At 34.6% G+C, this 27,973-nt stretch overlaps 1 protein-coding gene across 1 annotated transcript; it reads left to right on the top strand.

Moving 5' to 3' along the window:
* The first annotated feature begins 127 nt into the window (after positions 1 to 127).
* Positions 128 to 23,856, top strand: LOC106072520 (DIS3-like exonuclease 2). Its single transcript, XM_013232905.2, has 24 exons — positions 128 to 421; positions 2,036 to 2,107; positions 2,977 to 3,042; positions 3,923 to 3,976; positions 5,277 to 5,375; positions 6,181 to 6,277; positions 6,384 to 6,538; positions 7,107 to 7,251; positions 8,596 to 8,683; positions 9,547 to 9,646; positions 12,184 to 12,337; positions 14,235 to 14,347; positions 14,717 to 14,824; positions 15,496 to 15,564; positions 15,882 to 15,980; positions 16,643 to 16,773; positions 17,011 to 17,134; positions 17,919 to 17,978; positions 18,479 to 18,556; positions 20,103 to 20,250; positions 20,978 to 21,108; positions 21,943 to 22,047; positions 22,580 to 22,750; positions 23,198 to 23,856. The coding sequence occupies exons 2-24, from the start codon at positions 2,042 to 2,044 to the stop codon at positions 23,216 to 23,218; spliced, it is 2,382 nt and encodes a 793-aa protein (XP_013088359.2). The 5' UTR covers positions 128 to 421; positions 2,036 to 2,041; the 3' UTR covers positions 23,219 to 23,856.
* Positions 23,857 to 27,973: the final 4,117 nt, after the last annotated feature.

Here is a 27,973-nt window from a genome sequence, read left to right as displayed (position 1 = left end):
ACGTTTAGATAATTTATATCAGAGATGATAAGATATCGAAACTAAAACTTCTTGATTAAAAAAAAATATTTCTAGTAAAATCATTCATGATCTTTGGCTGACTACCTTTGGTTAGGAAGGTGGATATCGTCTGATCATTTTTTTGTTCGTATTGATCCCACCTACAGTCAATCTTCGGCCTATTATTCAGGAATTAACTTTCTACGGTATTTCAAAGTGCAATGACATCAGCCATGTTCACAGAATGGCACTTCTTTTCAGAATTTTAATCTGCAAGTTCCAGTATCTATCTAGAACCTAGATAAATACATTTATTTCTAATACATGTATGAGAGTCTATCTGTCGGCAGGTGTTGATGCTATGTGCAGTTAAAGACAAGTAGATCTAAAACTGAAAGTCTATTAGATAAATTTTTTATTGGTAAGTTTTCAATGATGTAGACTGTCGTAATTTTAAATTTACATTTCCCTCATTTTATGTATAAGGATAATTACTAAAAAAAAATTCGGTACATTTGTATTATAATAGATACATTTGTGTAAATTGGATATGTGCACAGTCCATCTACGAATATCTACCATAATACAAATTACATTCCTAATAGAAGTTTTCAACAGTGAGTTTTTTTTTTTTGTTTTTTTTTTAGCCATAGTAGGTCTACCATCAATTACTGAAGCATTAAAAAATACTAACCGCCGCTATTTTGCAGGGCCGGCCGTAGGCCACTGCAACCTATGCGACCGCAATGGGCCCCTCACTTTCATAGGACCCGCGCTAATTCTAGGTGTATAAATTATTAAATCAAACCATTTTATAATTTAAAACAGATTTCGCGCGGCCTCCTGTCAATTTACCAGGAGCTCCTGGAAATCTCCTGAAATTGCAAAATATACGAAAAAGTCCAGGAAATATCCGGAAATTATTAAAATCTTAAGAAAAATCATACAAATCTCCTGAAATATATAGACAAAAATTGTCATTTTGGGATTGTCATTCAATATGAAAAACGCCAATCCTACGCGCGATAAAAAAAACAGCATTATGCAATACCCGTAATTGTGGTATCTAGTGAAAGAAGCTTCTCGCGCCTCAAGCTAATGAAGAATTACTTGAGGTCAGCAATTCTCGTAGATAGATTCAAACATTTGGTAATTCTTGCTTTTGAGAGTGATCTATGTAGGAAATAAATTTTTATGAAATACTATATGACTTCGCCACACGCAAGGCTCGTAAGGTATTTCTGTACGTAGTAAAGCATGAATAAAATGCATAGACGAATTTATTTTCTAATACAAACTCTTAAATTTTACTTATTATCCATATCCCAACCCAAACTTGGCCCCGCGAATTCCGTTTCGCATAGGGCTCTACAACGGTTGAGTCGGATCCAGCTATTTAGTGACAGGTGAATACTATTTGTGCTCCCCCCCCCCCTCGTTTGTTTTCGTAGTCCGACTTGCAGAAATAAAAGAGTGATCTTTCCTTTACTTCCTGTCCAAACTCTTGAGTCATGAAGAGAATTATATATATATATAGAGAGAGATACAGTCATTTTAAAAAGATCACCTTGATCGTCTTTTTTTGACCAATATCTCGTTGCCATGTCACAGGTCTGACGCACTGACCTCTGACGTAGCAACAAACTTTTGGTCTCAATTGACCACATGTTGCCACATCCAAGCCTGCTATGACGGTTGGTCTCGGTCCAACTCTCTTTTTTTTTCTGGCCACCCTGCTTATCTGCTCCTTTCACGATGAGCTAAACGAAAATCTTGTCCGCTGAATCATAACCAACCGCGTGTCCCAGTCTCCTCACGGTATAGAAGAGCTCTACCTGTTTGTTTATCAAACTATCGACCTATAAGTTAGATAACTTTATTTTACTCGCCATGTAGACTCTACTTCACTAACACAAATGGTAACTTCAATGTTATAGAAAATTATGTAAACATATTTGATATTTATACAATACTTACTTTAATTTATTGGTGTCATTGTTTTATCTCCTCCCTCTCCTCACCCTCTTACACAAAGACCAAAATGATCCGACAAAGAGGAGGTAGAGGCGGTGGCAGAGGTGGCTTTCAACGTCAACAGCGTCCCAACGTAAGGCTTTAATTGTATTGATCTGTATGTAATGGGCTTTATCTTCTCTTTGTGTTGTATCTATGCATTATCTTATCTTATAAATTACAGACGTTACTTCAAAAGAGAAGATATTTACACCTTAGGCGTATCCATGTTTTAATATAGTCGGGCATGTTAATTAGAGACTTAAACTCTGCTAAGTCGTTGGTTGTCCTGGTTGATTCAAGCAAAATATTCCATGCTGTAATAGCATTTAAGAAGAAGGAGCACTTGTGCTTACATGTCCTAGCATATGGAATAAGACATTTGCCTTAAACTGTGTGTCTTTTAGAGTGTTTTTGTATTTGTAAGTTATGGTTCACTGTTTTCTGTCCTGAAATATCTCTTAAATTGAGTGATTTTTGTAATCGTATGACTTCGTCATAAACTATAATCTAGAGTATGTTCTGATCTGGTGGAAACAATGACATTTTGAAACTGAAATATAATAAAAGGGAACAAGGAAAAACTTTTATTGGATGCATGTGAACATTTCTTGTTTCTATTTTTAATTGTACTATAATGTCGTATTTTTAATGCAGTTTGATTGTTTAATAAAAATGGAATGTTTTTTTTTATGGTAGCTGCAATCCTTTGGTCAATGTTGTATTAGCGTCTAGCTACTGCTATGTTTATTCCCTTGTATTGAAACATTGCTCGTCATTTAAGACACATAAAAAGCATAAAAAATCATATTAAAATTATTATTATATTGTATTATTTTTTAAAATACATTTATTCAAAAAACGGTCCTAAACGACAATGTCTTATAAAACTCCAGTATGAACTACAGTAGCATCGAGTTCTAGTGTTCTCTTTAAATATATGTATCTATGTACTTTTATTAGCCTTACGAGAGTTATTTACCTTTGCTACAAGTTCGGAACGGTCTGAGATTGGGACAATTGAAACAAGTAAGTTTTTAGTCCTCATTTGAAATATTTCAAATTCATATAACTAATGCCCATACCAGTAAACAGCAACATGTAACCTACCTATATATCAGGTTTGATTTTCTAAGTCATTGGCTTTGCAGTGTTTGGAACTATATTAGTGATATCGCATCGTTTAAATTTGGCATGAAATAAAGTTTTTGTAGCCTTTTGAATACATCGGTTTTAAAATAAATATTTTTCTTAAAGGAAAAGAAAAAGATAAGATAAATGTATATTCTGTATTAAAGTTCCATAAGCACAAACAGTTAAACAAGGGAACTAATTTAGAAAAAGCTATATTGTTATCTCTCTTAGTTCTTGCAGAGATAAAGAGAACAAGAGAATAAAGAGAAATAGCAGTCCATAAAACACAATTGTTATAATCAGAAAGTCGTGTATTTCAAATAGAGTAACGTAAGCTGAATGCGTTGTAAGCAGTTTGAAACAGTTTCTGACCATCACTGCATCATTTACTGCCTCATTGACCAACAAGTAACAAGAGGAAGTCATTGCACTGTTTGGATAAAAAACAACAACCTCACTTTTTAAAGATAGCTTTATCATCTACTCTAACTAAACCACAACAGATATTTTTCTGAGAAACCTGAAATGAACTTTTTTCAGCTACTTCAAAGAGACTATAACATGAACATTCTTGATTCTTAGACAATGTTTTATGATATAGCTTATGATTTATGCTGATTGGAAAAAGGGGGGGGGAGGAAATGTCGGGTTTTTATACGGTCTACAATATTGGTATCACATCTAACTCATGTCTATTGAGATATTTTGTAACTAATTTATAGTCTTGTGGTATACTATGTTATGGACCCTGCATTGCTTGTTCACTTTCTTTCAGGGTTTTGTTCGAATGTTTCCATCATCCAAGGATGAAGCGATTGTAACTACCCAGGTTTAGATTTCATTTTTTTTGGTCTAATTTATGTCCGAAGTAAAACATTTAGTTTTAACATTTTGTCTATACTTTACATTCTGTAAAAAATCTAAAAAAAACCAACATTTTTGAAAACAACTTTTTTTATTTCGAGTTGCTTTTATTTTTTCTTTCAAGATCTTTACGTTTATGGACTCATCGAAACATTATCATTTTTCTAAAAGTTTCCAAACATTCATGATAAGAAAAAAATAATAATAGATTATATATATATTATTTCAAAGATAAAATAAAAATGTTTCTTACTTTGTTTAACCGCTGAGTTCTTTAAAGTGTTTCGGCTGGTCCTCCTAAAGATGTTCTGCTGATATTTTTCTATTATATGTATTTTTTTTTAAACGCTACTACATTTATTTGACTTCGGGCTCTAGTGGTGGGTCGTCCTGATCTTTTTATCTTATATGATATAGACGTTACTTCAAAAAAGAAGATGATTACGTCCTACGCGTCAAGAGTGACTTATAAGTTAAATTTCTTTAAAAACTTTGTATCTTATATAAAATATTAAGGCGTGTCTTCGAGTTCGACGATTAAGAAGTGTAGTATTTCACGTGGCTAAGCAAAACAAAACAAAACACCTTTAAGTTCTCTATCGTCGTCTACGGCAAATTATTTCCATTTGGTTTCCAATGTGTCAACAATAGTAGGCCTACATTATAAATTGTCACACTCAGTTTCATTCCCACTTGGGACAATCTATATTAAACTTGCTAGCCTCACTCGTTTCTCCAAAGCTTTACTCTTCTCTAATAAACTTAGACCTTCTCTAATAGACTTAGACCTTCTCTAATAAACTTAGACCTTCTCTAATAAACTTAGACCTAATCGAATAAACTTAGACCTTCTCTAATAGACTTAGACCTTCTCTAATAGACTTAGACCTTCTCTAATAAACTTAGACCTTCTCTAATAAACTTAGACCTTCTCCAATAGACTTGGACTTTCTCTAATAAACTTAGACCTTCTCTAATAAACTTAGACCTTCTCTAATAAACTTAGACCTTCTCTAATAAACTTAGACCTTCTCGAATAAACTTAGACCTTCTCTAATAAACATAGACCTTCTCGAATAAACTTAGACCTTCTCTAATAAACTTAGACCTTCTCGAATACTTAGAACTTCTCGAATAAATATATGACTTCTGTAATAAACATAGGCCTTCTGTAATAAACATAGGCCTTCTGTAATAAACATAGGCCTTCTCTAATAAACATAGGCCTTCATTAATTAACATAGCCCTTCTCTAATCTGACGCAGGACGGCACTGAGATTTTGTTAACAAGCATGAATGATAGAAACAGAGCCTTCCCAGGGGATGAGGTTGCAGTGGAAGTCTACACTGAGAAGCAATGGATGGTACGTTGACGTTCGGATAGTCCTACCTGTAATGTTGTAAACACAGTGAGAAGAGAGAGAGAGAAGGATGGAATGCTGACTCCTTCATTACGTCTTTCTTAGTATTCTATAATCTCTTGTTTAGACCAGCATGCATCTGTGAAATATTGCTTGCTCTTAGATAAGCTTTTTTTTTAAAAAAAACTTTTCTTTGTCAATTTCTGCGTCCAAGCGGCCTAAGGCACGTGTGTTAAAATGTATAGTTCCGTTTGGCGGGCAAATGTTGGGTACAACGGATTTAAACCAAAAAGGATTAGGACGGTTGCATTGGAGCTTGCGCTTTTAGATTGACCTAGTCACTGTATTAAAAATACGAATCTGATGAGAATTCTCAAAATTGAACATGACATTTGTAATATTTTTTTTTATTACAATTAAATACACTTTCCTAAATTTTTGTTTTTATTTAATGAAAGAGTCATAGAGGTCGCAGTAGAAAGATTAAAAGATTTCCCTGATTGAAGACATTCGGAGACATACACCACTTCTGGTCGTGTGGTATGTGCTTCGAGCTATCGTTACGATAGTCCCGAGTCAACCCCTGCCCGCTGCCATCCCCAGCTGTCCCGCAGGAAGTTTTGGCTATGACGTAATAATCTTTATTCTCTGATGGAACGTCTGGAACTTACCGAACAAAATAGACTGGATAGTTCTGGTCATAACATAACACTCAACTGTGGTACATGTCTTTCTGACTGGAGCTCAACATGCAATAGCAGCGAACAAGAATACATTCTATTGGCTTAACGAATGTTCTTGTTATCAGGTCAACATAGAGGAATTTACATCCCACTGTGAGAAAGTATTTGGGCCACTGACAGAGGCACAAGCTCGGGCATTAAAAGATTTAACAGAACCTAAAGGTTTGAATTCTTATAAATATTATTCACACGTACAACTTTCTGCACACACACACACACTGTCTTTCACCTCACACATTTAATTCTTGACTTTTTGACTTTCCATCAGCCAATCCTCAAGGTGCCAAGGCGTCAAATAACAAAAGTTCTCAACCAAGAAGGAGAGTAACTCTAGAAGAGTTTAGACTGGCAGTGGATGGAAGGTTGTCATCTTTATTAACAAACAGAGACCAAAATTCAAACTTTATACAAAAAACAGGAAAAGTAGGTGCTTTACTGTCATTTTAAGTTTGAAGCTCAGTCAAAGATTACCCCTCTCCCCCCCCCAAATATTTATAATACGGTATTTGATAAGGTTAAGTTTGAAAGTCTATAAAATGCCTTTTTTTTTGTTAAATACAAATCTTATATAAACTCACAGTACCTGTCTGTTTGTTACAACATTTTAATATGTAACTTCTCCCACAACCATCCTCGGGATATGTTCAAATCGTAAATAAAAATGTATTGTACCTGACAAAACATAAATCAATTAAAAATTTACCAAAGTAGTCAAGAATTGTTTACCAATTTATTTTGTCTGATATCGAAAAAAGGAAATAGCTTCTACATTTTGTGAGATGTTGTTATAAATGTGAACCTCTACCCATCAGATAAGGTTTTTTTTAGAAAAGTATTTTTAAATTTTGCTTGTACATATATATTTAAAACATATAATACAATGTCTGAGTGTGGTGTTAACAGGGTCTATTGATAGCATGAAAATTGTGAGAAGCCTGATAGGTAAAGCACTTTTGATCCTAACTTAAAATCTGTATGTAAACTGTTGCAGGTCGTGCACATACTAACAAAGGTACACTCCAGGGCAGCGATTGGTTCAATTAAACCAATGAAAGACAATGACAGAATGGCACTTTTGATCCCAGTGGATAGACGCTTGCCAGCCATTAAATTTCAGATAAATGAGGGTCCTCCAGGTACATAAACTAGCAGAAGTCATAGGAATTAATTACTTCTTCTGTATTGTTAGGTATAGCGCATTGTATTCATGTCAAAGTATTTCTCCGGTCGTACAAGAGAAACAGATGAGAAGGATTATTGAAAGTCAAAATGTGATACAGAGATTAGCCTATCAAAAACTAATAACTAACTAACCGGGAATAAAAGTCAATACACAAGTATATTTACACAATAAAACATGGGTAACCATACACACACATACTCTTCACACAGATATAAACACAATTAAACACACATTTCTTTTCATCTACCTTCAAACAAATATCAACAAATCAAATATCATTCACACCATTTAAAAAAAAATAATGCATGGGTATTTAACAACCATTTAAAAAATAAAACTAAATAATTCCTCTTTCTCTTGAAGTTAAGTGCCTGAATGTATCATATGTATGTGTGGTGGAATTGTTTGTAAAAAATGCAACTAAACGCTGCTAATTAAATCTTGTTTAAAAATAAGTTTGATTTATATACATACCAAATGCATTATTTCTCTTATAAAACAAAAATAAACACTTTCTTGAAATTGTTAATAGCTTGTATTGAAAAAACATTTCGCCATCGCAAATATATTAACAAAATTATTTTAGGATATAAAAACACGTTTCTATAAGTATTATAAAAAAACACATTAAAACTAAATAGTAGCCGTTGCACCAGAACTTTACCAGATCTAAAATATCATGGAATTGGGTTTTCATATCTTTGATAGTCTTTTGCGATTTAAACAGGATGGACGGACGGAGGGACAGACGGACCACTCAAACTAAAAGCCATTTTTCCCGCTAAAAAAAAAGTGAATGATATTGTTTATCACAGGACAGACCACAGAGCCTAAATAGACCACTGGCGGACAACCGTTACGTCTACGCTGGATAGGAAGGTGGGGCTGCGTAGCCACGTGAAACAGTACACTCCCTATTAAGACAAGCCTTACTATTTTATAACATTAGTGGGTTGAAACTGCATAGGATTACACATGTACAGACAAACCAAACACATATACACACAGAGAGACTAAATATAACATACTGCTAGAATCTGACTATTATTATGGGGATGATCAATGCATAGATCAGATTAAATTGGATGGCTGTCTGGTCGTGCGGTATGCGCGCTGGACTCTCGTTCGATCGCCTCGATGGTCCCGGGTTCATACCCTGCCCTCTGCCATCCCCCGTGGAATGGTTGGACTAGGTAGTAAGATTATCTTCAACTCTGAAGGAACATCCGAAACATGTAAAACAAAAAACCAATGAAAACAAAATTTTGATTCTTTATGTTTAATATTCTCTTTTCAGATTTTCTGCGCAACCCAAACAGATATCAGAATTTACTTTTTAAAATAAAAGTTCCTCGTTGGGAAGAAAGAGACTTTTTACCATTGGGGTAAGTTTAGCAACATATCGTTACCGCAATGATCACCAGGTTTAAGTAACAAAGACAAAGGTAAGTAGCAATTATTGCTAGAGTTCTTTGAAGTGAAGAGTCCAAATGACTGTTTTCCTTTATTAGATTGGCCTACGTTTAGCTTACGTTCTCTTCATGGACAAAATAAAAAACAAGGTTACAAAGATAGTTTATGTGAGAACACAAACTCAATATTTTCAGAAAGAATATCAGAATGAAATTCTATCAGAAGCAAATGGCATAGAAGAATGGAGAAAGAAGGTTGACAGATGTTGAAACCTGTCTTTTTACCTGCCTGTGTGGACCACTTCTGGGGCCGATTTTGAGTTTGTGTTCCCACACAAACTGTCTTTGTAATTTTTTAGCCAGCAAGCTTCAAAATGGTTTTGATGAAATATATACTAATTACCTTATAGCTCTCGCTCTCGTCATTTATTAGCTAGTCTCTCTTCGGTTTTTCCACAATAAGTTTAGATCTGTTGGAGATGAACTTGGAGTTGAGCATCTTTATGCAAGTTTTTAAAAAGTAGTTCATTTCGCTCGTAAAAAAATAAAACAATTTATTTCAATAAGGACAGAATCGATTTTTAAAAATATGTTACCTTGAAAACAGATTTAAGTAACAGTCTATTAGTGAAAAATAAAGCTTCTATTTGGTCTAGTTTTTTTTTTTTTCAGCAGTGAAATGTTTTTCATCTTATTTAAAACAAATCAACACAGTTTAAAATATTAATTAAATATTTATTGGTGACAAAATGGCGGATGAGGTTATAAATAGAAGTATAATATCAATGTCAATATAATATTTAAAAAAAAGGGAATTCTCTTTTGCCATTAAACAGATCAGACCTTTCTCAAGTTGGCCAAGCTGGTGATATAGATGTTGAGACACAGTGTATTCTACTCAAACACGATGTTGACGATGAGGAGTTTTCACCTGAAGTAAGTAGCTGCATAAGCTTGGATTGAAACCAAAGTAAATCTTAGATTAGAGTTTAAGAAACTATAAAATGATTGGTACTAAAGACCATAACGCCATAACGACCAAAGTTAAAACGTCGAGTCCTACAAGTAGGGCTGCGCCGTAACGTCCTGCTATGATCACGGTCAGTGCGGTACTACACATCTCAGTCATGCGCAATACATTCCAATCAGTCAGAAGCCTCGCTTAAGAATTGGCCCCTTTAAGGCTTTATCTTTATCTCTGCGCGTGCGTCGTCTTGAACCAGCGTTTTTTGTGCTGCTCAGCAACGGCCGCCAGATTGTTGTTGCCATTTTTGTTGTAAGCTATATTATATTCTTCTAGAATTGTGACGTATTGTAACAAGATGTTATTCCAAAATAGATATACAGGGGCGTAGCTAGGAATTTCTCATCATTTGGGGCCCAGGGGCTTGACCTCTATGGGGACCCAGCATTTTGCGTAATATTTAATGTAAAAAAAACCACTCATTTGGGGGCCCCACTCAAGTAGGAGTACGGGGGGATTTTCAAATTCTCCCCATCACTCCCCTTACCCTAGCTACGCCACTGTAGATATATTTTTTAATTCAAATCTCTATACTGCATTCATAGATTTGACTAAGGCTTTTGATAATGTCAGTCGTGAAGGCATTTGGAAAATCATGTCCAAATTCGGCTGTCCGGATCAATTCATAACAATGGTGAGCCAATTCCATGATGACATGCTAGCAAGAGTCCAAGACAACGGAGACTACTCCAAGCCTTTTCCTGTCTCAAATGGCGTGAAGCAGGGCTGTGTGCTGGCTCCAACGCTTTTCAGCATAATGTTCACCGCCATGCTGAAAGATGCCTCGGAGTTGGCATACGATATCTGGGATAGCACCATATCAGCAAACGCCAACCTAGATGATGAGGTTGACTTCCACGTTGCTAGTGCCAGTGCTGCTTTTGGTAGACTTCAAGAACAATTTTGGCAACGGAGAGGACTAAGCATATCCACAAAACTGAAAGTCTACAGTGCTGTAGTCCACCCGTCACTCCTATATGCATCAAAGTCCTGGACCCTATATTCCCTCCACACCAAAAAGCAAAACTCCTTCCACCTACGCTGTCTAAGGAGTATCCATGAGGTGGGTTGGTCCAACCACATACCAGACACAGAAACCTTAAAGCTGTTCAATATGCACAGTATCAATGAGACAGTAAAAAGATCCCAACTTCAAAGGGCGGGACATGTAGTCCGCATGCCAGACAAACGCCTTCACAAACGACTTCTGTACTGGGAGTTGTGTGCAGGAAAGCGCTCCTAGGAAGGCCAATACAAGCGCTACAAAGACACTCTCAAGAGCTCCTTCAAGGAATACGATATCGACATTCACAGCTGGGAAGCACCAGCTCTCGAACGCTCCTAATGGCGTGAAGCTGTGAGTCTCGGAGTCTCAAGATTTGAAGCAAGAAGAGTGGCCAGGGCGAAAGAGCGACGAACCAACAAAAAGGTGAAAGAAGAAGAAGCAGGCCTATCTGCAACTGACCTAACTCACTCATGCCGCGTATGCGGCCGGCTTTTTAAAGCGAGGATTGGACTTTACAGTCATCTTCAAGTTCATAGGAAATGAGAAATGTGCTCATCTTCGACCACGAATGAGGAGCTATATATTCTTAAATCAAGTTCATTGTATGGAATTAAAGCTAACTTTGTGGTGCTAGATTCTCATATAATATTGACTGAGACTGCTGTATGGATGAACATTTTTGTTGGAACCGTTTGAAAAAATGTACATTCATACAGTTTCTGTATTTGGAACCTAAGCTAGCTACTAGGCAGTCATGGACAAATAGTTCAATATTACGGAAGGATATGTGGGGTCAAGAAATAGTATCAAGATATTTGGTTGCATCACTGCGTCTACTATGTGCGATAGAAAACCATTTTCCACAAGTTTACTTTTACATCGCACTCCATTGTCTTGTTGATGGTCACTGTTAGGTCAGGAGTATTGAATGGTCACTGTTAGGTCAGGAGTATTGAATGGTCACTGTTAGGTCAGGAGTATTGAATGGTCACTGTTAGGTCAGGAGTATTGAATGGTCACTGTTAGGTCAGGAGTATTGAATGGTCACTGTTAGGTCAGGAGTATTGAATGGTCACTGTTAGGTCAGGAGTATTGAATGGTCATTGTTAGGTCAGGAGTATTGAATGGTCACTGTTAGGTCAGGAGTATTGAATGTGGAGTTGAAGAATGGGAAGAGTCTGCCCATGTGACAAGCCTGTGTAGAAACGTGTACTATCACTCCACCTTTCTCTCTCCATTTATTTATGTAGGGATCATAAAAAGCTGAATTCTTTTTTTTTGTCTTGTTATATATCTTTTTTTTTTTTTCAAAGTTTTAACCCTCAACCCTAAGAATTACGCGAATTCCCAAATTGGTAAAATCTGACTTAAATAACCAGATATATTTACATATTTACTAAATTATTTGCATTAGAATAATTAATTCACTTAAAATATTTGAAGGTGTCAGCTTTCATTCGTCAACTGTTTCCATGGAGAATTCCAGCGTCAGAGTTGGCAGCAAGAAAAGATCTCCGAGATACCTGCATCTTCACCATTGACTCCAAAGTGACTGATGATATGGATGACGCCTTATCCATTGAGGAAGTAGAGACAGGTATTACGATTTTTTTTTAAATGGTAATATACTAAAACTGAAGAACTCAATAGATTTCAGAAGAAAAAAGGAAAAAGATAAACAATATATCATTACAACAGCAAGTGAATGTATACAGATCGGTGTGTTATAAGCTTTCGTGGTAAGACCATACAAAAACTCTAGCGAAGAAAAATAGCAGTGACGGCAGTGTCTATTTTTGTTCTCTAAACTTAACAGCTTTAAACTACATAAGAATAATATTTACAGTGCGATAACGCAAAATTCTCGAACATATGGAATAAGTTGTTGGCAAGGCAACTGTTGTGTCGCATAAACAAAGTTCTAAAAGAACCACACACACAAAACTTTTACTATATTTAAATGAACTTTTTGAGCTAAAATGCTTTAGCCAAGTCGGAAAAATCTTAGAACACAACTTCCACCAGTTCTATTCGAACTACGTCAAGTCGTCGCGTAGTGGGCTTCTGTCTACCCAGACTAGAACTGAACAGTATAAAAAGCAAAATAGTAAAAAAAATTTAAATAAAAAAAACAAAACAAAAACAAATCTAAGGAGAAGAACTCCCTTACAACAATAACTATCAATAATGTAAAAGTTATTTCCCTTATTTGATATCAAGCAAAATAATTAATTACCAATAATTATGTTTGTTTATTCATTCATTTTTTTTTTTGGTACAATAAAGTTTACAGCATCAACTTGATCGAAGAATGCGTTTGGGAGAAATAGCGTTGACAATTATTTAAGGGGACTAAACCCATACTAATTTACCCATATCTGTGAATACTGAAGGATTAATTTCCCTTGTTGGTATCAAACAAAATAATATTAACTACTAGTAATTAACTGACTAACTGGTCAATGTTTTGTACTGATTCATGTCTTGTCTACAGCAGTGAATATTTGTGCAAGGTTTTAATTAGATCTGAGAATATGCGTGAGAGAAATAACGTATACACACTTTTTACCAGACAGACAGCAGACAGAATGAGTTGATAGAAGCTTTGTAAAACCTAATTCTTCCTGATTCGGCGCTACTCGTTGACTAAGGAGTGTGAAAACGACGATGTGTGTAGTCACTCAATGAACTCTTTTATGTTGTGTCTGTTCTACTTACCTGACTAATATTGTTTTTATTAGACAAAAGAGTCCTTGTATACATAACACATTTTCGACAAAGATCAATAAAGCAGTCTTAGTCTTAAATTAGTGAGTAAACTTTGACACATTTCTGCCACTACACGCAGTTGGATTCATTGCTTTCTGAACTTTTCCTAACATCCTGCAGCACCAAGTTTTGTTTTCTCACAAGTGAACTCTTTTTCTTCCAATGTTTTAAAAAATGACTGCAATAGAAGATTTTGATTTTTTTAAAAGTACAACATAAATGTTGTTATAAAGATTTATGTTTGTCATCCTCAATTTCTCTGTAGTCTTTAGATGGATTTAATCCCTCAATTTCTCTGTAGTCTTTAGAATCTCTCTCTCTCTCTCTCTTCTCTCTCTCTCTCTCTCTCTTTTCTCTCTCTGAGTATTCTTGGACTTTTCAAGGCCTAATCCATTATTTTTAATTTTTCAGGAATATATTTTTTAATACCATAAACGGAAAATTACTAAAAATGCTTTACTGCCGAAGAAATTTATTTTAATTTACTTTCTATACAAATGTTTCTTTTATCATTTAAAGTTGAAAAGGAAATGAATTAAAAGAAGCTCAATATGTAAAGTCTGTAATTAAAATCCTCTCTACAAATTTTAATACCATGCACAAATTACAAAATCTAACTCATACCTTAACGTTATATAATCATTAGATACAGAGTATCAATAATGGTAGAAATCTTTATTTATCTAACTGTTTCACTTGAATTTCTCTTCCATGTTTTTATTTAGGTATTTACCAAGTAGGTGTGCATATAGCAGACGTCAGTTACTTCGTCAGAGAGAACACAGAACTTGATGACGCCACCAGAGAACGAGCTGTTTCAGTCTATCTTGAAAACAAGGTCCTAGTTGATTTAATGTCTTAGTCAATTATTTGTTTTATTTTTATTTCTTCACATCTTATCAACTGAGAAGAAGGCCCTGTCTTGTCTTGGTAGGCCCTACCACCCTCCTCTCCATCTAAGCCTCCAAGACACATACTCGAATTATTTGTAGTATTACAATTCTAGATGTCTTATAAAAAAAGTTTTGAATGCAGAGAGAGAGAGACAGACAGACACAGATAGAGAGAGACAGAGAGTGAGAGACAGACAGAGACAAAGAGAGAGAGAGAGTAATAAAAAAGGAAAACCTCGATGTTGATGAAGTAAATATACCTTAATTCCCAAAACTAAATGTAAATATTTTGTTTGTTATACTAAACTCAACAGATTGTACACATGATACCCATCGAACTGAGTGAGAATCTCTGCAGTTTGATTGCAGGACAAGACAGACTGGCATTCTCTATATTATGGAGAATGAATGGCGCAGGGGAAGTAAGTCTGCATTTTCTGAGCTCTAGTAGTTTCATGGAGTGTTATAAAACCTCCTTTCAAGTCAGACTATTAAAAGTTAGTAATAAAATAATTAGAATAATTATTGAAGACTTGTTTGAACAAATTATTGATACCGAAAAAAACAACAACAACAAAACAATTCTAAATAAATATTTTTTTTAAAGAGTTAACTGTCGACTTATTTTTTTGAGGCCTTTTAGAATAGTAAGATTGACAAAGACAATGGGCATATACAAGGTCTTCGGTTATAAAAGGCCTCAACACTGACCTGCAACGTCACAACCTGTGGGCAGTTTAGACCAATAGCTCGTGCAAGGTTTAACGTTTTCCACACATCCTAATTGTTTCGTCTTTTAAGATAATTATATTCTTCCGGACATCTACGTTACAACAATGAACTTTGTTTCGAAGCAAGGCCTGAAGTTAGAACCTTAAATCCTCCTTTTGATTTATCACCTTCTAGTATTAAATATACACCTTAGCAGGGGGAACTCAATTGTAAATTAATGCCCTCATAAACTCTAGAATAATCGAGAGCATAGTTCTAAGATCACGTAATCTGGTATTTGTTTTTGCATTTAACGACAGATTGCGAATTTAGTCTTCGCTATTATGAACGTATAATATATAATGTGTACATCCGTCCTCAGATTTTAAACGAGTGGATTGGCAGAACTATCATCAAGTCCTGTGTTAGTCTTACATATGATGTTGCTCAGGTAAGAACATGTTTATTCATGCATTACCTTTCAATTCCTTTATATCTTTTGATCAATATTTCTAACCCTTCAACAAAAAATAGCACTTGTACGAATTTGTCTCAGCATACGGAATAAGAAACAAATCCCTTTTCAGACAATCTAATATATTTAAAACAGTCTAATTACATTTCTAAACAACAAGAACAATAAAGAACGAAGGCTTATTACCCCGTTTTAGTCTCCTGACCCCCAGTGTATAATATACATGCATATAAATAAACACATTAAACTATACTCTCACACGAAATCATATAAAGAACTTTTTGTTTTCAAAGAATTTAATGGATGATCCCAAAAGAGTCCATCCAATGCCACAAGTCCATGGGAGATTCACCATTCAGGATGTCATACAAAGGATGCGACTACTTAAAAGCGTAGGTGTTGTGAAAATAGCGACGTTAAACCTTGTATTTGATATAGTGAATTTTTTTTTTAACTTTTAAAATAGAGAATTTTTAAAGCATCACTTTTATATTGAGTCTCATAACTCATAAGAAGATAATGTCCTGGAGGCCAGTAGGGGTAGAGTTTTAGATCTAGACTATTTTCTGACACGATGCTGTGGAAGTGTAGATGTCTCTAGTATAACGAGTTATTTGGACTTATTCAGCACGTTTACAGACAGTTCTGTAAATATTTTCATTTCTCATTAAACAAAGTGTGTGCATAGATGTGACATGAAATACTTGTGACGGTGTCTCAGGCATTAGTACACGATATTATGCGATTCGGGGGAGGGAATTTCAATGTTCATTCTTAAAATGATTTAATTACTGAATTACTTAGTGCCAGTATAAAATTACTTAAAAAAGAAAGAATTTACTTACCGGCGCTAGCAGAGCTTACCACTGAGCGCTAGTAGAGCTTACCTCTGGGTGCTATTAGAGCTTACCTCAGGGCACTAGTAGAGCTTAAAAAATAAGGCAGCCATATAGATCTTAATTTTTAAAAAATTAAACATCAACATTATTGTTTGCTTCTTTCTTTATACATTTTTGAAATAAATAATAGAGATGTTTGTAATTAAAATTTATAGATTAGTAATCATTTAAAAGCTAAAAGACTACAAGATGGCGCCTTGATGTTAGAGTCTGTTGAGGTTGTCTATGAGCTAGATCCTCAAACTGGCAAACCAACAGGATATAAAGGGACCATAGATCATTTTCAGTAAGTTTAGTGCCTAATAAATCATGCATTTACTATCACAGCTTTTAATACATCAAATAACTGCAGAAAGGTCGACATTGTAGAAAAAATGAAACAATAAAATCTTTCCTCTTTGTACAGACCTGTCCAGAAATTCATATCTTCTCTCTATGTAAAGACTTGTCTGAGAATTCATGTCTTCTTTCCTTGTACAGACCCGTCCAAAACAAAAAATATATGTCTTCTCTCTATGTACAGACTTGTCCAAGAGCTCATGGTGCTGGCTAATAAAGCAGTAGCTAGAAACATCTATTTAAGTGTTCCAGAGAAAGCAATACTTAGAATTCAGCCAGAACCCAGAGAAGCACAGTTGCAAAAATTAGTAAGTGGTTTCGTTTGAATGTAATCTAACTATAGAAACAAATTTCGTAGCGCAATTTCTATATTTAATTTGACATAGTTTAGAACGGCTTTTTGCTGTTTCAACTCTCGAAAGAATATAGTTTTTTTCTGTTTTTTTTTTTGCTGGTAAAGTTATGGGTTGAATAGGCTTTTTTTTATTTTTGCTTAATTGTTAGTTTCTTATTTTATAAAACATAAGGAATTATTTTTTTTACCAATTTCGCGTATTATCCACATTATAGTTATTTTGTATCATCACTTTAACTTATAAAGCATTTTTAAAGTTCCGATAGATCTTTGAATTTTCGTTCATTGTTTTATTTTGCATTGTAAGTCTTATGGTACTAAGATTTCGTTTATTTTCAATATTATAATTTTGTTTTAAAGCTTTTATTTCATACACCCTTTAAAAAGGTGTACATACTTATTTTGTATTTTTAAAAATGAAATTGAGCCTTAGTGTAGGGTAAAAATGTTTTGATTTTGAACGTGTTGAAACAAATTGGAAAAGAGAAGACTTATAGTGAGAATAACTTAGGCTATCAAATTGTATTATTTATTTTAACATTTTTTTATTGCATGCTTTAAAAAGGTGATTGTGTTTGCGTGGTTTCTGTTGATCTATTTATAAATATCTCTCTCTATTCCCCCCCCCCCTCTTTATGTATACATGGAGTACTATGACAGAGTAGAAGTTATGTTCGTTAATGTATTACATTATGAGGTAAAGTCAGTTAATGTATTCAATTTGTATGACCTAACAGGTTGAACTGTGCCAAAGTTTAGGGATAACATTAAATGTTTCATCTCCCGGCGCATTGCAGGTAAGACATTGCACACATATTATAATATTTTCATTTTATGACGTTCGGAATGCTACATTAATTATAAGACAATGCAATTTATTTTGTAGAAATAACTAAGAGATATAATCAACAGATATAATAGATCTATTTCTTAAGTCCCCCCTTCCCTGTTGCTCTTTAAATGTTGTTACTTGTTAAGTTTTTTTTTTCAATGTCTGCTATAGTATTTCTAATATACTGTGTTTATTATTTAGAACGAAGTCTTATTTCCCTAAATTTGTTGAAAAGGAAATTTCAAAATAAATCTATAAATATTTATACCAAACGAGTTTGTATAGGTCAGTTACATGTAGGGCCGGATTTGCTTCTAGGCAACATAAGCTATAGCTTAGGACCCCCACGAAGTATTTAGCATTGACATATATAATATCTGGACCCATATCTCACATGTATTTTCAAGTCTAAATACTGCACCGGCTATGTGCAATGTCATCATTCTTGTACTTCTCTTGGCACAGGCTTCTCTCGAGCCGTTTCGACTCAGTGATGAAGGCAAGTGGCTTGCACTGTCTAGGCTTGTAATGAAATGTTTTCAGGTAAGTTCAAATTTAAATGAATACAAAGGTAAACAATTGTGTGTGTGGGAGAAGGGCTGTGTGAAGTTGTCGAGAATTGAGAATGTTTATATGACCTCATTCAGTCGCAAAGCGATTATGAATTATCTCATTTTAATGAGATGAATGCCTGGACATTAGCTATGGCCGGAACGATTTTGTACACACAGCAGTTCCCCCCCTCTCCACTCAGCTGATGAATTTAAAGGTATGGCAAGTGCCGATACCCTGCCTCATAGTGGCGCCCGGGTGGAAACGGTTGTAAGATGAAACAGCTAGGTTAAACGTGTAGCGAATAAAGACTCCCGAGGGAGTGTCTAGGGGTGCGAGAGTATTCCCATTGCACTGTGCGGAATTGTAAAAGATCTCTCACGACCTTATCGACAATCCAGAGGCCGTTCCTCAAGGGTCCGTTTCATGAATGGTGTATCCCGCATGGTTAGCCTGGTATAGAATAAGAAAATGGCAGTTGTTTCAGGTGTACACGGCCTTTGACCGCGTCTCTAGTCCGCTAGTCCGGAGTGACAATGACACTGGAAACGACAATTTTCAATATAGACATTTGTAAGACCCTCTTCCAGACAGAAAACTGTTCAATCAGGCCGGTGAGAGGGAGTTCTTGTTCGCTTGTACTAGCCTAGAGTTTCAAGAGCCTATGACTTAACTCTACCTAACAGTTTCAAAAAGTGCTGATACAGTTTTGGGTCAGCGGCGTCGCAGGCTTTGCCAGGGTGTAGTACTGACTGCTGCAAACTGCCTAAGGCTCACCGGCTCCTGATGTTTCCTCATTAATATGACAGTAAAGCTTTACATCTCTCCAGTAAACTAACGTAAATAATTTGACCGAGATGACAGAAGCTTCAATGGCTCTTGGCGGCTCTCGTCTGTTGACAGTCTTTGCATGTCAGCCCTAAAGATCTTTTTACTTGTATCTTAAATAAAATTTAAAGCAATGTCGTGTGTTGGTATGAAGACATTTCTTGTTATACTTTATCGTCCGAACAGAGGATCAAATTACGACCTTTTTCTCTTTGTTCGGTTGGCATGAGAGTAGTCCAGTGTACGTCTTACAATAACTTTAACTACTGTACTATAAGAAAAAGGGATTAAAGCTGTTTATAAACAAGATAATATTGTAAGGGAAGAAGTGACAGAGTTTCGTTTTATCTTCATTAGTTTAAACGATAAATAATTTGGAAAACTTTATTGCATTTGTCAAGAGAAAGGGAAAAAGAGCACACCTCCCAAAAAATAAATTCTCCTCAATCTTTCTATTACTAATGTTTGCAGATAATATTGAGATAAAAACTATGGTAAGAAGAGAAAAAAAAGCATGTTTCTTTAATATATACTATGATTTTTGTTTCTTTTTATACAGAATAGAATGGGCATAGTAACTTATATTTAAATGTGTGAAAAAAAAGGTAACATGGTGACAGTTTCTAAATTTCTTGACTCCTTGAATTGAATAATGTATTGTGCATTTAAAAAATAAGAGCTGTCTTTCTCTTTTGTTTGTTTGTAAAAGAAAAGTAAACTTGTGTGTAGAGGAAGTATAGATGACGAGACACCAACCTATCATTACACGCTCAACACTACCTGCTACACAGACTTTACATCACCAATACGTAGATATTCTGATGTCTTGGTTCACAGAGTACTGGCTGCGTCTTTAGGTTAGCAATTGAAAACTCAGTTCTAATGTAGGTAATTAGAACAATAATTGTAAGCCTGTATAGTATAATATACACAACGTATCTAGAAGTTTAAAATTAAAATGATATCTATCTATCTATCTATCTATCTATCTATCTATCTATCTATCTATCTATCTATCTATCTATCTATCTATCTATCTATCTATCTATCTATCTATCTATCTATCTATCTATATCTAGCTATCTATCCCCCCTCTCTCTCTCCCTCTCTCTATGTCTCTCTCTCTCTCTCTCTCTCTACATATATATATATATATATATATATATATATATATATATATATATATATATATATATATATATATATATATATATATATTGTTATGACCTTGCCATGCACACCGCCATCCAAGATAGTGCATAAAGAAGGTGCGCACTATCTGTGACTAAACAAGTCGGATGTTGACATGAGAGAGAAAACGATTTCCGCCCAAGATGAGAGCCAATATGGAGATGCTGTGCTCAAGGCAGATGCCCCTTTGTGTTAAAATAAACGTCTATGTCACGTTGAGTTGCCGCCCTTCAGTTATTACAATATATATAAAGGCCTATACATCTGTCTGCCTGTGTACCTGTCTGTCTAGTTAATTATTATATTTGCATAACTTTTTGAAATGCTAATCTTTGCTGTTTTGTTGCTAAATTAAAACATATTGTTGAGAGCTAATGATGACTTTATCTGAAGGTGATCCAAGTCAATGCACAACATCAAAGGAAGACATTCAGAACGCCCTGGATCGCTACTCCAGAAAGAATGCCAGTGCCAATTCTGCTGACAGTGATAGTGTTGAACTATTTTTGTCCTATTTAATTCAGGTCAAACATTTCTCACTTTAAAAATATTGTCCATTTTATTTTTAGATTTTACAAAAAGAAAAAAAAGGTTATACAAGTTTGGAAATAAAGAGTGAAGAAACCATATTTTGATTGTATTTTTAATGACATGTAAAATGAAATCCATTTAGTGTATTGTAAGAAAGAAATAGAACAATCTGAGTTTTTCTACAACAACTTTGTGTAGACAGTGTATCTTTGTTTTCTTATCTAATTATCTTATAAAATACAGACGTTACTTCAAATTAGAAGATGACTACGCGTCATGAATCTAGTCATGCATATTAACCAATGACTTAAATTCTGCCAAGTCACTGGATTTCCTGGCTAGCTCAGGCAACCCCTTCCATGCTCTAATAGCACTAGGGAAGAAAGAGCATTTGTACAAATTTGTCGTAGCAAATGGAACGAGGAATGTGCCTTTATCTTTGTGTCTTTCCGAGTGTTTTATTAGATTTTGTTTTTGTATTTGAAGAAGCCATTCCCTAGCACCTCTCTTAAAAATAAGATATAAGAGAATAGGAAGACAAGAAGAAAAGGAAAATGTAGATAAAATAAAACCACATATCAATAGTTGCCACTTTCGTTTCAGTCATCTGCGTAATGTAATAGAAAATGTTAATAATTTCTACTAAATCTATATGATAATTAAAAGTAAGTAAAATGTTTCCAATGAGTTAAGAAAATTGCAGGGCAAATATTTTTTTTAACAACATGTAAGGAGTTGTGACACAAAGCTGAATCTAGCTGGCATTTACAGTGATTACATTTTAGAACATTACAGTTAACTTCCGAATAATAAATTTCTATTTAAAGGACAAAGGGCCATTACAAGAACCTGCGATTGTCTTGGGTGTGTATGAGAAGTATTTTGAAGTCCTTCTGATCAATTTAAATATCACGAGAAGAGTTTACATTGAGGTAAGCATTATTGTGTTTTAAAAAAATAGAATGTTAAAAGTTAATCGAAGTAGACCTAAGCTGTTTACACTATGATTTTCAAGATCCCACTTACCGTTGTCAAGTAATAAAATACAGTAAAAAAAAAAAAGACAAGCGACATCGAAAAATGCGGTAACAATACAATGGCATTGGAAGAAAAATATAAGAAAATAAAAAAAAAAAAAAAAGGAGATTTTGAAATACACAGACAAAATAGACAATGTCACGGACGCCATAGTGAGAGATGACTGTTGCTAACTAAAAAATAACAATTACTTTGTGCTACAAGGAAACGAGTTTAGAAATTTGATATTGTACTACCGAAAATATAAACAACTTCACAATGATTATTATAAAGCTTATTAAAATTGATTTGCCTTCATGTACGAACATTTCCTCGTGTATTTTCTTTAAGTTGTCATGAATACAACGCACCACAGCTCAGTCTTATATCTGTTAATATCGAGATAAAATAATGCATTTTTTCCCCATTTAAATGAACATCTTAAAGGATTTAAAAGTTCAAGTGATCAGTCACAACACAGAAAATAACGGACCTCCTGCACTTATCATTGAATGGCCAGCAGAGGGACAGCGTGGTCAAGCTACTAGACAAAGAATCACTGTACTGTCACGTGTAGTTTGTAAGCTGGTCAGCAAAAATGAACAGCTCAAGTGGACGGTAAGATACATTTTTGAAATTTATTTCTTTTATGAATTTTGTTTGTACAGTACATGCTCAGCAAACACTACTCTAGTCGAGTTGAGAACACCTAGACCTAAATAATCAGAGAGTAAAGAAATGAACCTTGAACTTATTACATTCTATTAAAGAAAATCAGCCTAATTATCTCTCTTGACTTTATCCTTCTGAAACCTAGTGGAGCATAAGGCTGCAAATGTTTTAGGCCTTCGGACCGTGTTCTTGGCAACACCCCTCAGCTGGGTCCATGTCCATTCTTCCATCTTTACTTTATGGTCTTCTCCATGTTTGCTTTGACTTCAGAGCATTTCTCTCCCCTGTGGTCTACTTTATGCTGGGATAGAATTTTTATACAAATGTAAAAGACTTAAGACCATGTTACCATTTTACGAAATAAAAAAAAATATTTTAAATATTTTTTTTTAGTGCCTGATTGAAAGACCATAGAAAGTAGACTTCCACTGATTTTATTTGAGGTGGTTTCTACAGCCAACACAGATTCTTACACATGTTTACCTGTTTAGATAAGTAGATACGTTTATTTACCCATTTTGCACTTGTAAGCATTATGATAAAACCGGCATACACTTTTTGAATTTTTTTGTGATATGTCATTCAGTTATTAAAATATATGGATTTTTTTTCAATCATTCTTTATACAAAATGAATTCTTGACAAATGTAAAAATCTTTCGTTTTTTTATTTATTGTACAATGTCCTTTTTAATGATTTTATTTGTATATTTTATAAAGTTATATTGTATGTTATATGGACATTTTATCAATTGAAATTTATTTAAAAACAAGATTAGAAATGATGACGCTGATGTGATTGAATGATTAAGAATGGCGATTGTTTTTTTTTGTTTTTTTTTTACAAAAATAGGTTTGGATATACAAAAATATTAAAGTTTTTATTTTTTTTTGGTATCCTTTTTTTTTTTGCCTTTTTTTTAGGATTTGCCTTCAAGAATATACCTGGTTAGTCACAACAGATCTGCCATAAGTTTTCATTTTAGTGTATTTAGATCATTTTGTAATCTTGTTGACTTTTACATTGCCTTGAAAATAAACTATTCAAATCAATATTACATTTTTTTAACTGTATTGTTTTTACCCTCTATGTACAACAAGTGAAAGGAAGCGGTCAGTGTGTTTTAAGGTCTAGATGTCCTCATACAATGAGTCGCCTGAATCTAAACATATCTCTACTGTAATGTACTAGTTTAGAGAGTAGGTTAGTTTTGTTAGACAAATTTATTGTGTATAGTTTTTTAGCGACCGTAAAAGTAATGACGTAGAAAGACAGACTAATGACGTAGTAGACTTAGGCGAACAAGAGACCAACATGGCGTTATGTTAGAAGTAGGCTGTTTTGAATAGTAGTTAGATATAGCAACGTTTTAGGAAGACTGGACGGATTTCCCAGTGGTTAATAAAGTCTCATTTTATAGAACTGAATGTTGTTATCAACTATATTCAATTTGTAATGTTCTGTGGCTAATGTTAAGTAATTAAGTAATAAATGATACATAGTCGAAGTCAGATAGCCCACAACACTACTCTATCTCTGTCATACAAGGCAATACATTTGGTAACTTGTCACATCATCCATTCTGCAATTGCGACCTCTCCAATCATGATTCTCATTGAATCGCCCAAAGAACGGACTTAAAGAACGATCTGTTCGTCTCCCTTAAACTGCCACAAGTTCCCTCTCTGCCCTTTTCTGTCTTGTCATCTAAGCACGCTGAAAAAATTTGCGATGCAAGGACCTGAACAAAGGGACTAGTAAAAGTTTGAAAAAAACACAACACTAGTCTAAAAGCTTAAAGTCATTAGTATCAGATAAAGAAACATATTCCGTTGTTGTCAGGTCTGTTTCTAATAATCATAATCATACATTTTATTATTCAATAACTTGATAAAATGACATTAACAACAAAATATTAAAATAGAATCGACAATCATTAACCACATTTATAACACATTCAATGAATGTTGAAATTTTATTTTGATAATTAACAAACTAAAAAAGAGCTTTTATTGAAATTTTGGGTTGGGGGGGGGGGGTGACACCCTGAGCTAACCGCACCGGGTGACACCTACCTTAGTGGCGCCACTGATCATAATACCTAACAAATAAAAACCAATACGACGTAATAAAATACTCAGAAAGACACAAAGATAAAGGCACATTTAAAACAAAATATCATTAAATGCATGATGGGTTGCACCAACTCCCATCTCTTTTTCTCGTGGTGCGGAGGGTCACAACTCCCTTGTCTGTGGGTGAGCTGCTGCTCTTGGGTCGGTTGGTTCTAGGTGTCCCCGGGGGACGTTGGCCGCCCGCCTAACGTCCTACTTTCGCTCTTGTAGTCACTGTCGATAAACCATATTGATTTTTTTTTTCGATCCCCTGCACCAACTTTGTTTTCTCAACCCCTCCACAAACGTTTAATAAATTTCATACTTTTTTTTTCTTTTAATTAGTATTCCTCCTTTCCTTCCTACCCGAAGAAAAAAATCAATAAATGTCTTTTATTATGTTCGCGCGAACCGCAAAGAAATCAACCCACTTAAATATTATAAACATTTGTGCTATATTTATATCACTAAAATGTCGCTAATTAAAATGTCAACGTTCTGTTGCGACGCTGTCAAGTTTCTTATCAGATTACAGCTTAGCTATTTTTTTTATCAACTCACTCTGTCTGTCTGGCAAAACGTTTGTTCAAATTATTTCTTTAACACTAATCTCGCATCAAGCTAAAATTATACACAATAATGTTTTTTACCTCACAACACAAGAACATTTTTAAAAATGCTTTTAAAAACGATCATGTAAACATTCACCTTTTCTGACTTGTCTTGTCATCTAAGCACGCTGAAGACATTTGCGATGCTAGGACCTGAACAAAGGAACTGAACAAAAAACAAACAAACTCGTCTAATGTAAAAGCAGTTTTGGTTAAGCTTAAAGTAATTAGTATTAGATAAAGAAACACATTCCGTTGTTGTCAGATCTGTTTCTAATAATCATAATCATACATTTTATTATTCAATAACGTGATAAAATGACATTAACAACAAAATATTAAAATAGAATCGACAATCATTAACCACATTTATAACACATTCAATGAATGTTGAAATTTTATTTTGATAATTAACAAACTAAAACAAAGCTTTTATTGAAATTTTGGGTTGGGGGGACGGGTGACACCCTGAGCTAACCGCACCGGGTGACACCGACCATAGTGGCGCCACTGATCATAATACCTAACAAATAAAAACCAATACGACGTAATAAAATACTCAAAAAGACACAAAGATAAAGGCACATTTAAAACAAAATATCATTAAATGCATGATGGGTTGCACCAACTCCCATTTCATTGTCCCGTGGTGCGGAGGGTCACAACTCCCTTGTCTGTGGGTGAGCTGCTGCTCTTGGGTCGGTTAGTCCCAGGTGTCCCCGGGGGACGCTGGCCGCCCGCCTAACGTCCTACTTTAGCTCTTGTAGTCACTGTCGATAAAACATATGATTTTTTTTTTTCGATCCCCTGCACCAACTTTGATGCGATTTGTGTAAAATTAGAATTACATTTGATTATATTTATTATTAGTATATATTTTTTTACTCCCCTCTAGGAATTTTTTAAAAGTAGATTTGATATTTTTTTATTATTTTTTTAATTTGTTTTTTCCCTCTTCCCTACATGGATTAATTCACTATCTGATAAAAAATGTTTTCTCAACCCCCTCCACCGGTTTTTAATTAATTTTCATATTGATTTTGTTCTTCATATTTTGATTATGATTTAATATTAATTTGTATTTCCCCCTTCCTCCCACCCGAAGAAAGATGTTGCTCTCTCAATCGGTAGGGTGAGGGTCACAACTCCCTCGTCTGTGCCTTGGGTCGGTCGGTCCCGGTATCCCGGGGGACGATGGCCGCCCGCCAAACGTCCTATTTTTGCTCTTGCAGTCACTGTCGATAAAAGATATTGATTTCATTAATTATTTTTTGTCTACCCCCTGCCCCAACTTTTTTCTCAACCCCTCCATTTTAAATATGATTTGAATATGATCTGCTTTGAATTGGCATTTTTAAAAATGATTTAATATTAATTTGTATTTCCTCCTTCCTCCCACCCAAAAAAAAAAGTTGTTGTCTCAATCGGTAGGGTGAGGGTTACAACTCCCTCGTCTGTGCCTTGGGTCGGTCGGTCCCGGTTTCCCGGGGGACGATGGCCGCCCGCCAAACGTCCTAATTTAGCTCTTGTAGTCGTTAAAACATAATGATTTCATTATAATGATTATTTTTTTCTACCCCCTGCCCCAACTTTGTTTTCTCAACCCCTCCACAAATGCTTATTAAATTTCATATTGATTTTTTTCCAAACATCACCTATTTTGATTTGATTTGAATTTGATCTAATTTAAATTATTTTTGTATTCCTCACTTCCTTCCCACCCAAAGAGATATCATTAAATGTCATTTTTATTATTTTCGCGCGAACCGCAAAGACATCAACCCACTTAAATATAAACATTTGTGCTATCACTAAAATGTCAAAACATAAGAATGCCGCTAATTAAAATGTCAATGTACTGTCAAATTTCTTATCAGAATATAGCTATTTTTTTACAAAGCCTATATCAACTCACTTTGTCTGTCTGTCTGTCTGTCTGTCAAAACGTTTGCTCACATTATTTCTTCAACATCCAATCTCGGATAAAGCTAAAAAATAAAATTATGCACGATAATTTCTTTTACCTGACAACACAAGAACCAATAAAAAAGAAACCAGTTAATTAACTATTGGTAATTAATTGTTTTGTTTGGTATCTAGAACAGGGGAAAGAAATTGTACTTGACAGATGTGGTGGTATACGTTGAATTAGTTCCTTTAAGGACCCCAATTTACTAATTCTAGTTTTAAACAAATTAAACGAAATGCATAGGTGCAACATAGACCATTGGTAAGATGTTTGTAATCGTACAGAATTAATGTTGTTTGTCTAAATCTATTACAAAGTGAATTACATGACTTATCCAAACAACGCTTCGTCTAAGCTTTTTTTTTTAAAAGTATTTTTTTATGTTTTTCCTCGCCTTTTTGTTTGGCGTATGTACGTATCATATTATCCTGAGTCAGGTTGAGTCATATACTGACAATGTATATAATACTGTTTT

The sequence above is a fragment of the Biomphalaria glabrata genome, chromosome 13 (assembly GCF_947242115.1).
Source record: "Biomphalaria glabrata chromosome 13, xgBioGlab47.1, whole genome shotgun sequence".
Lineage (NCBI taxonomy): Eukaryota > Metazoa > Mollusca > Gastropoda > Planorbidae > Biomphalaria > Biomphalaria glabrata.
This window is presented reverse-complemented; position numbering and strand designations above follow the sequence as displayed.

Excerpts from the sequence above, each read along its gene's own strand:
- LOC106072520 (XM_013232905.2), top strand. The coding sequence starts at position 2,042 with ATGATCCGACAAAGAGGAGGTAGAGGCGGTGGCAGAGGTGGCTTTCAA. Across the intron at positions 7,252-8,595 it reads GATAAATGAGGGTCCTCCAG|ATTTTCTGCGCAACCCAAAC; the intron begins GTACATAAACTA and ends TTCTCTTTTCAG. Across the intron at positions 17,979-18,478 it reads CATCTCCCGGCGCATTGCAG|GCTTCTCTCGAGCCGTTTCG; the intron begins GTAAGACATTGC and ends CTCTTGGCACAG.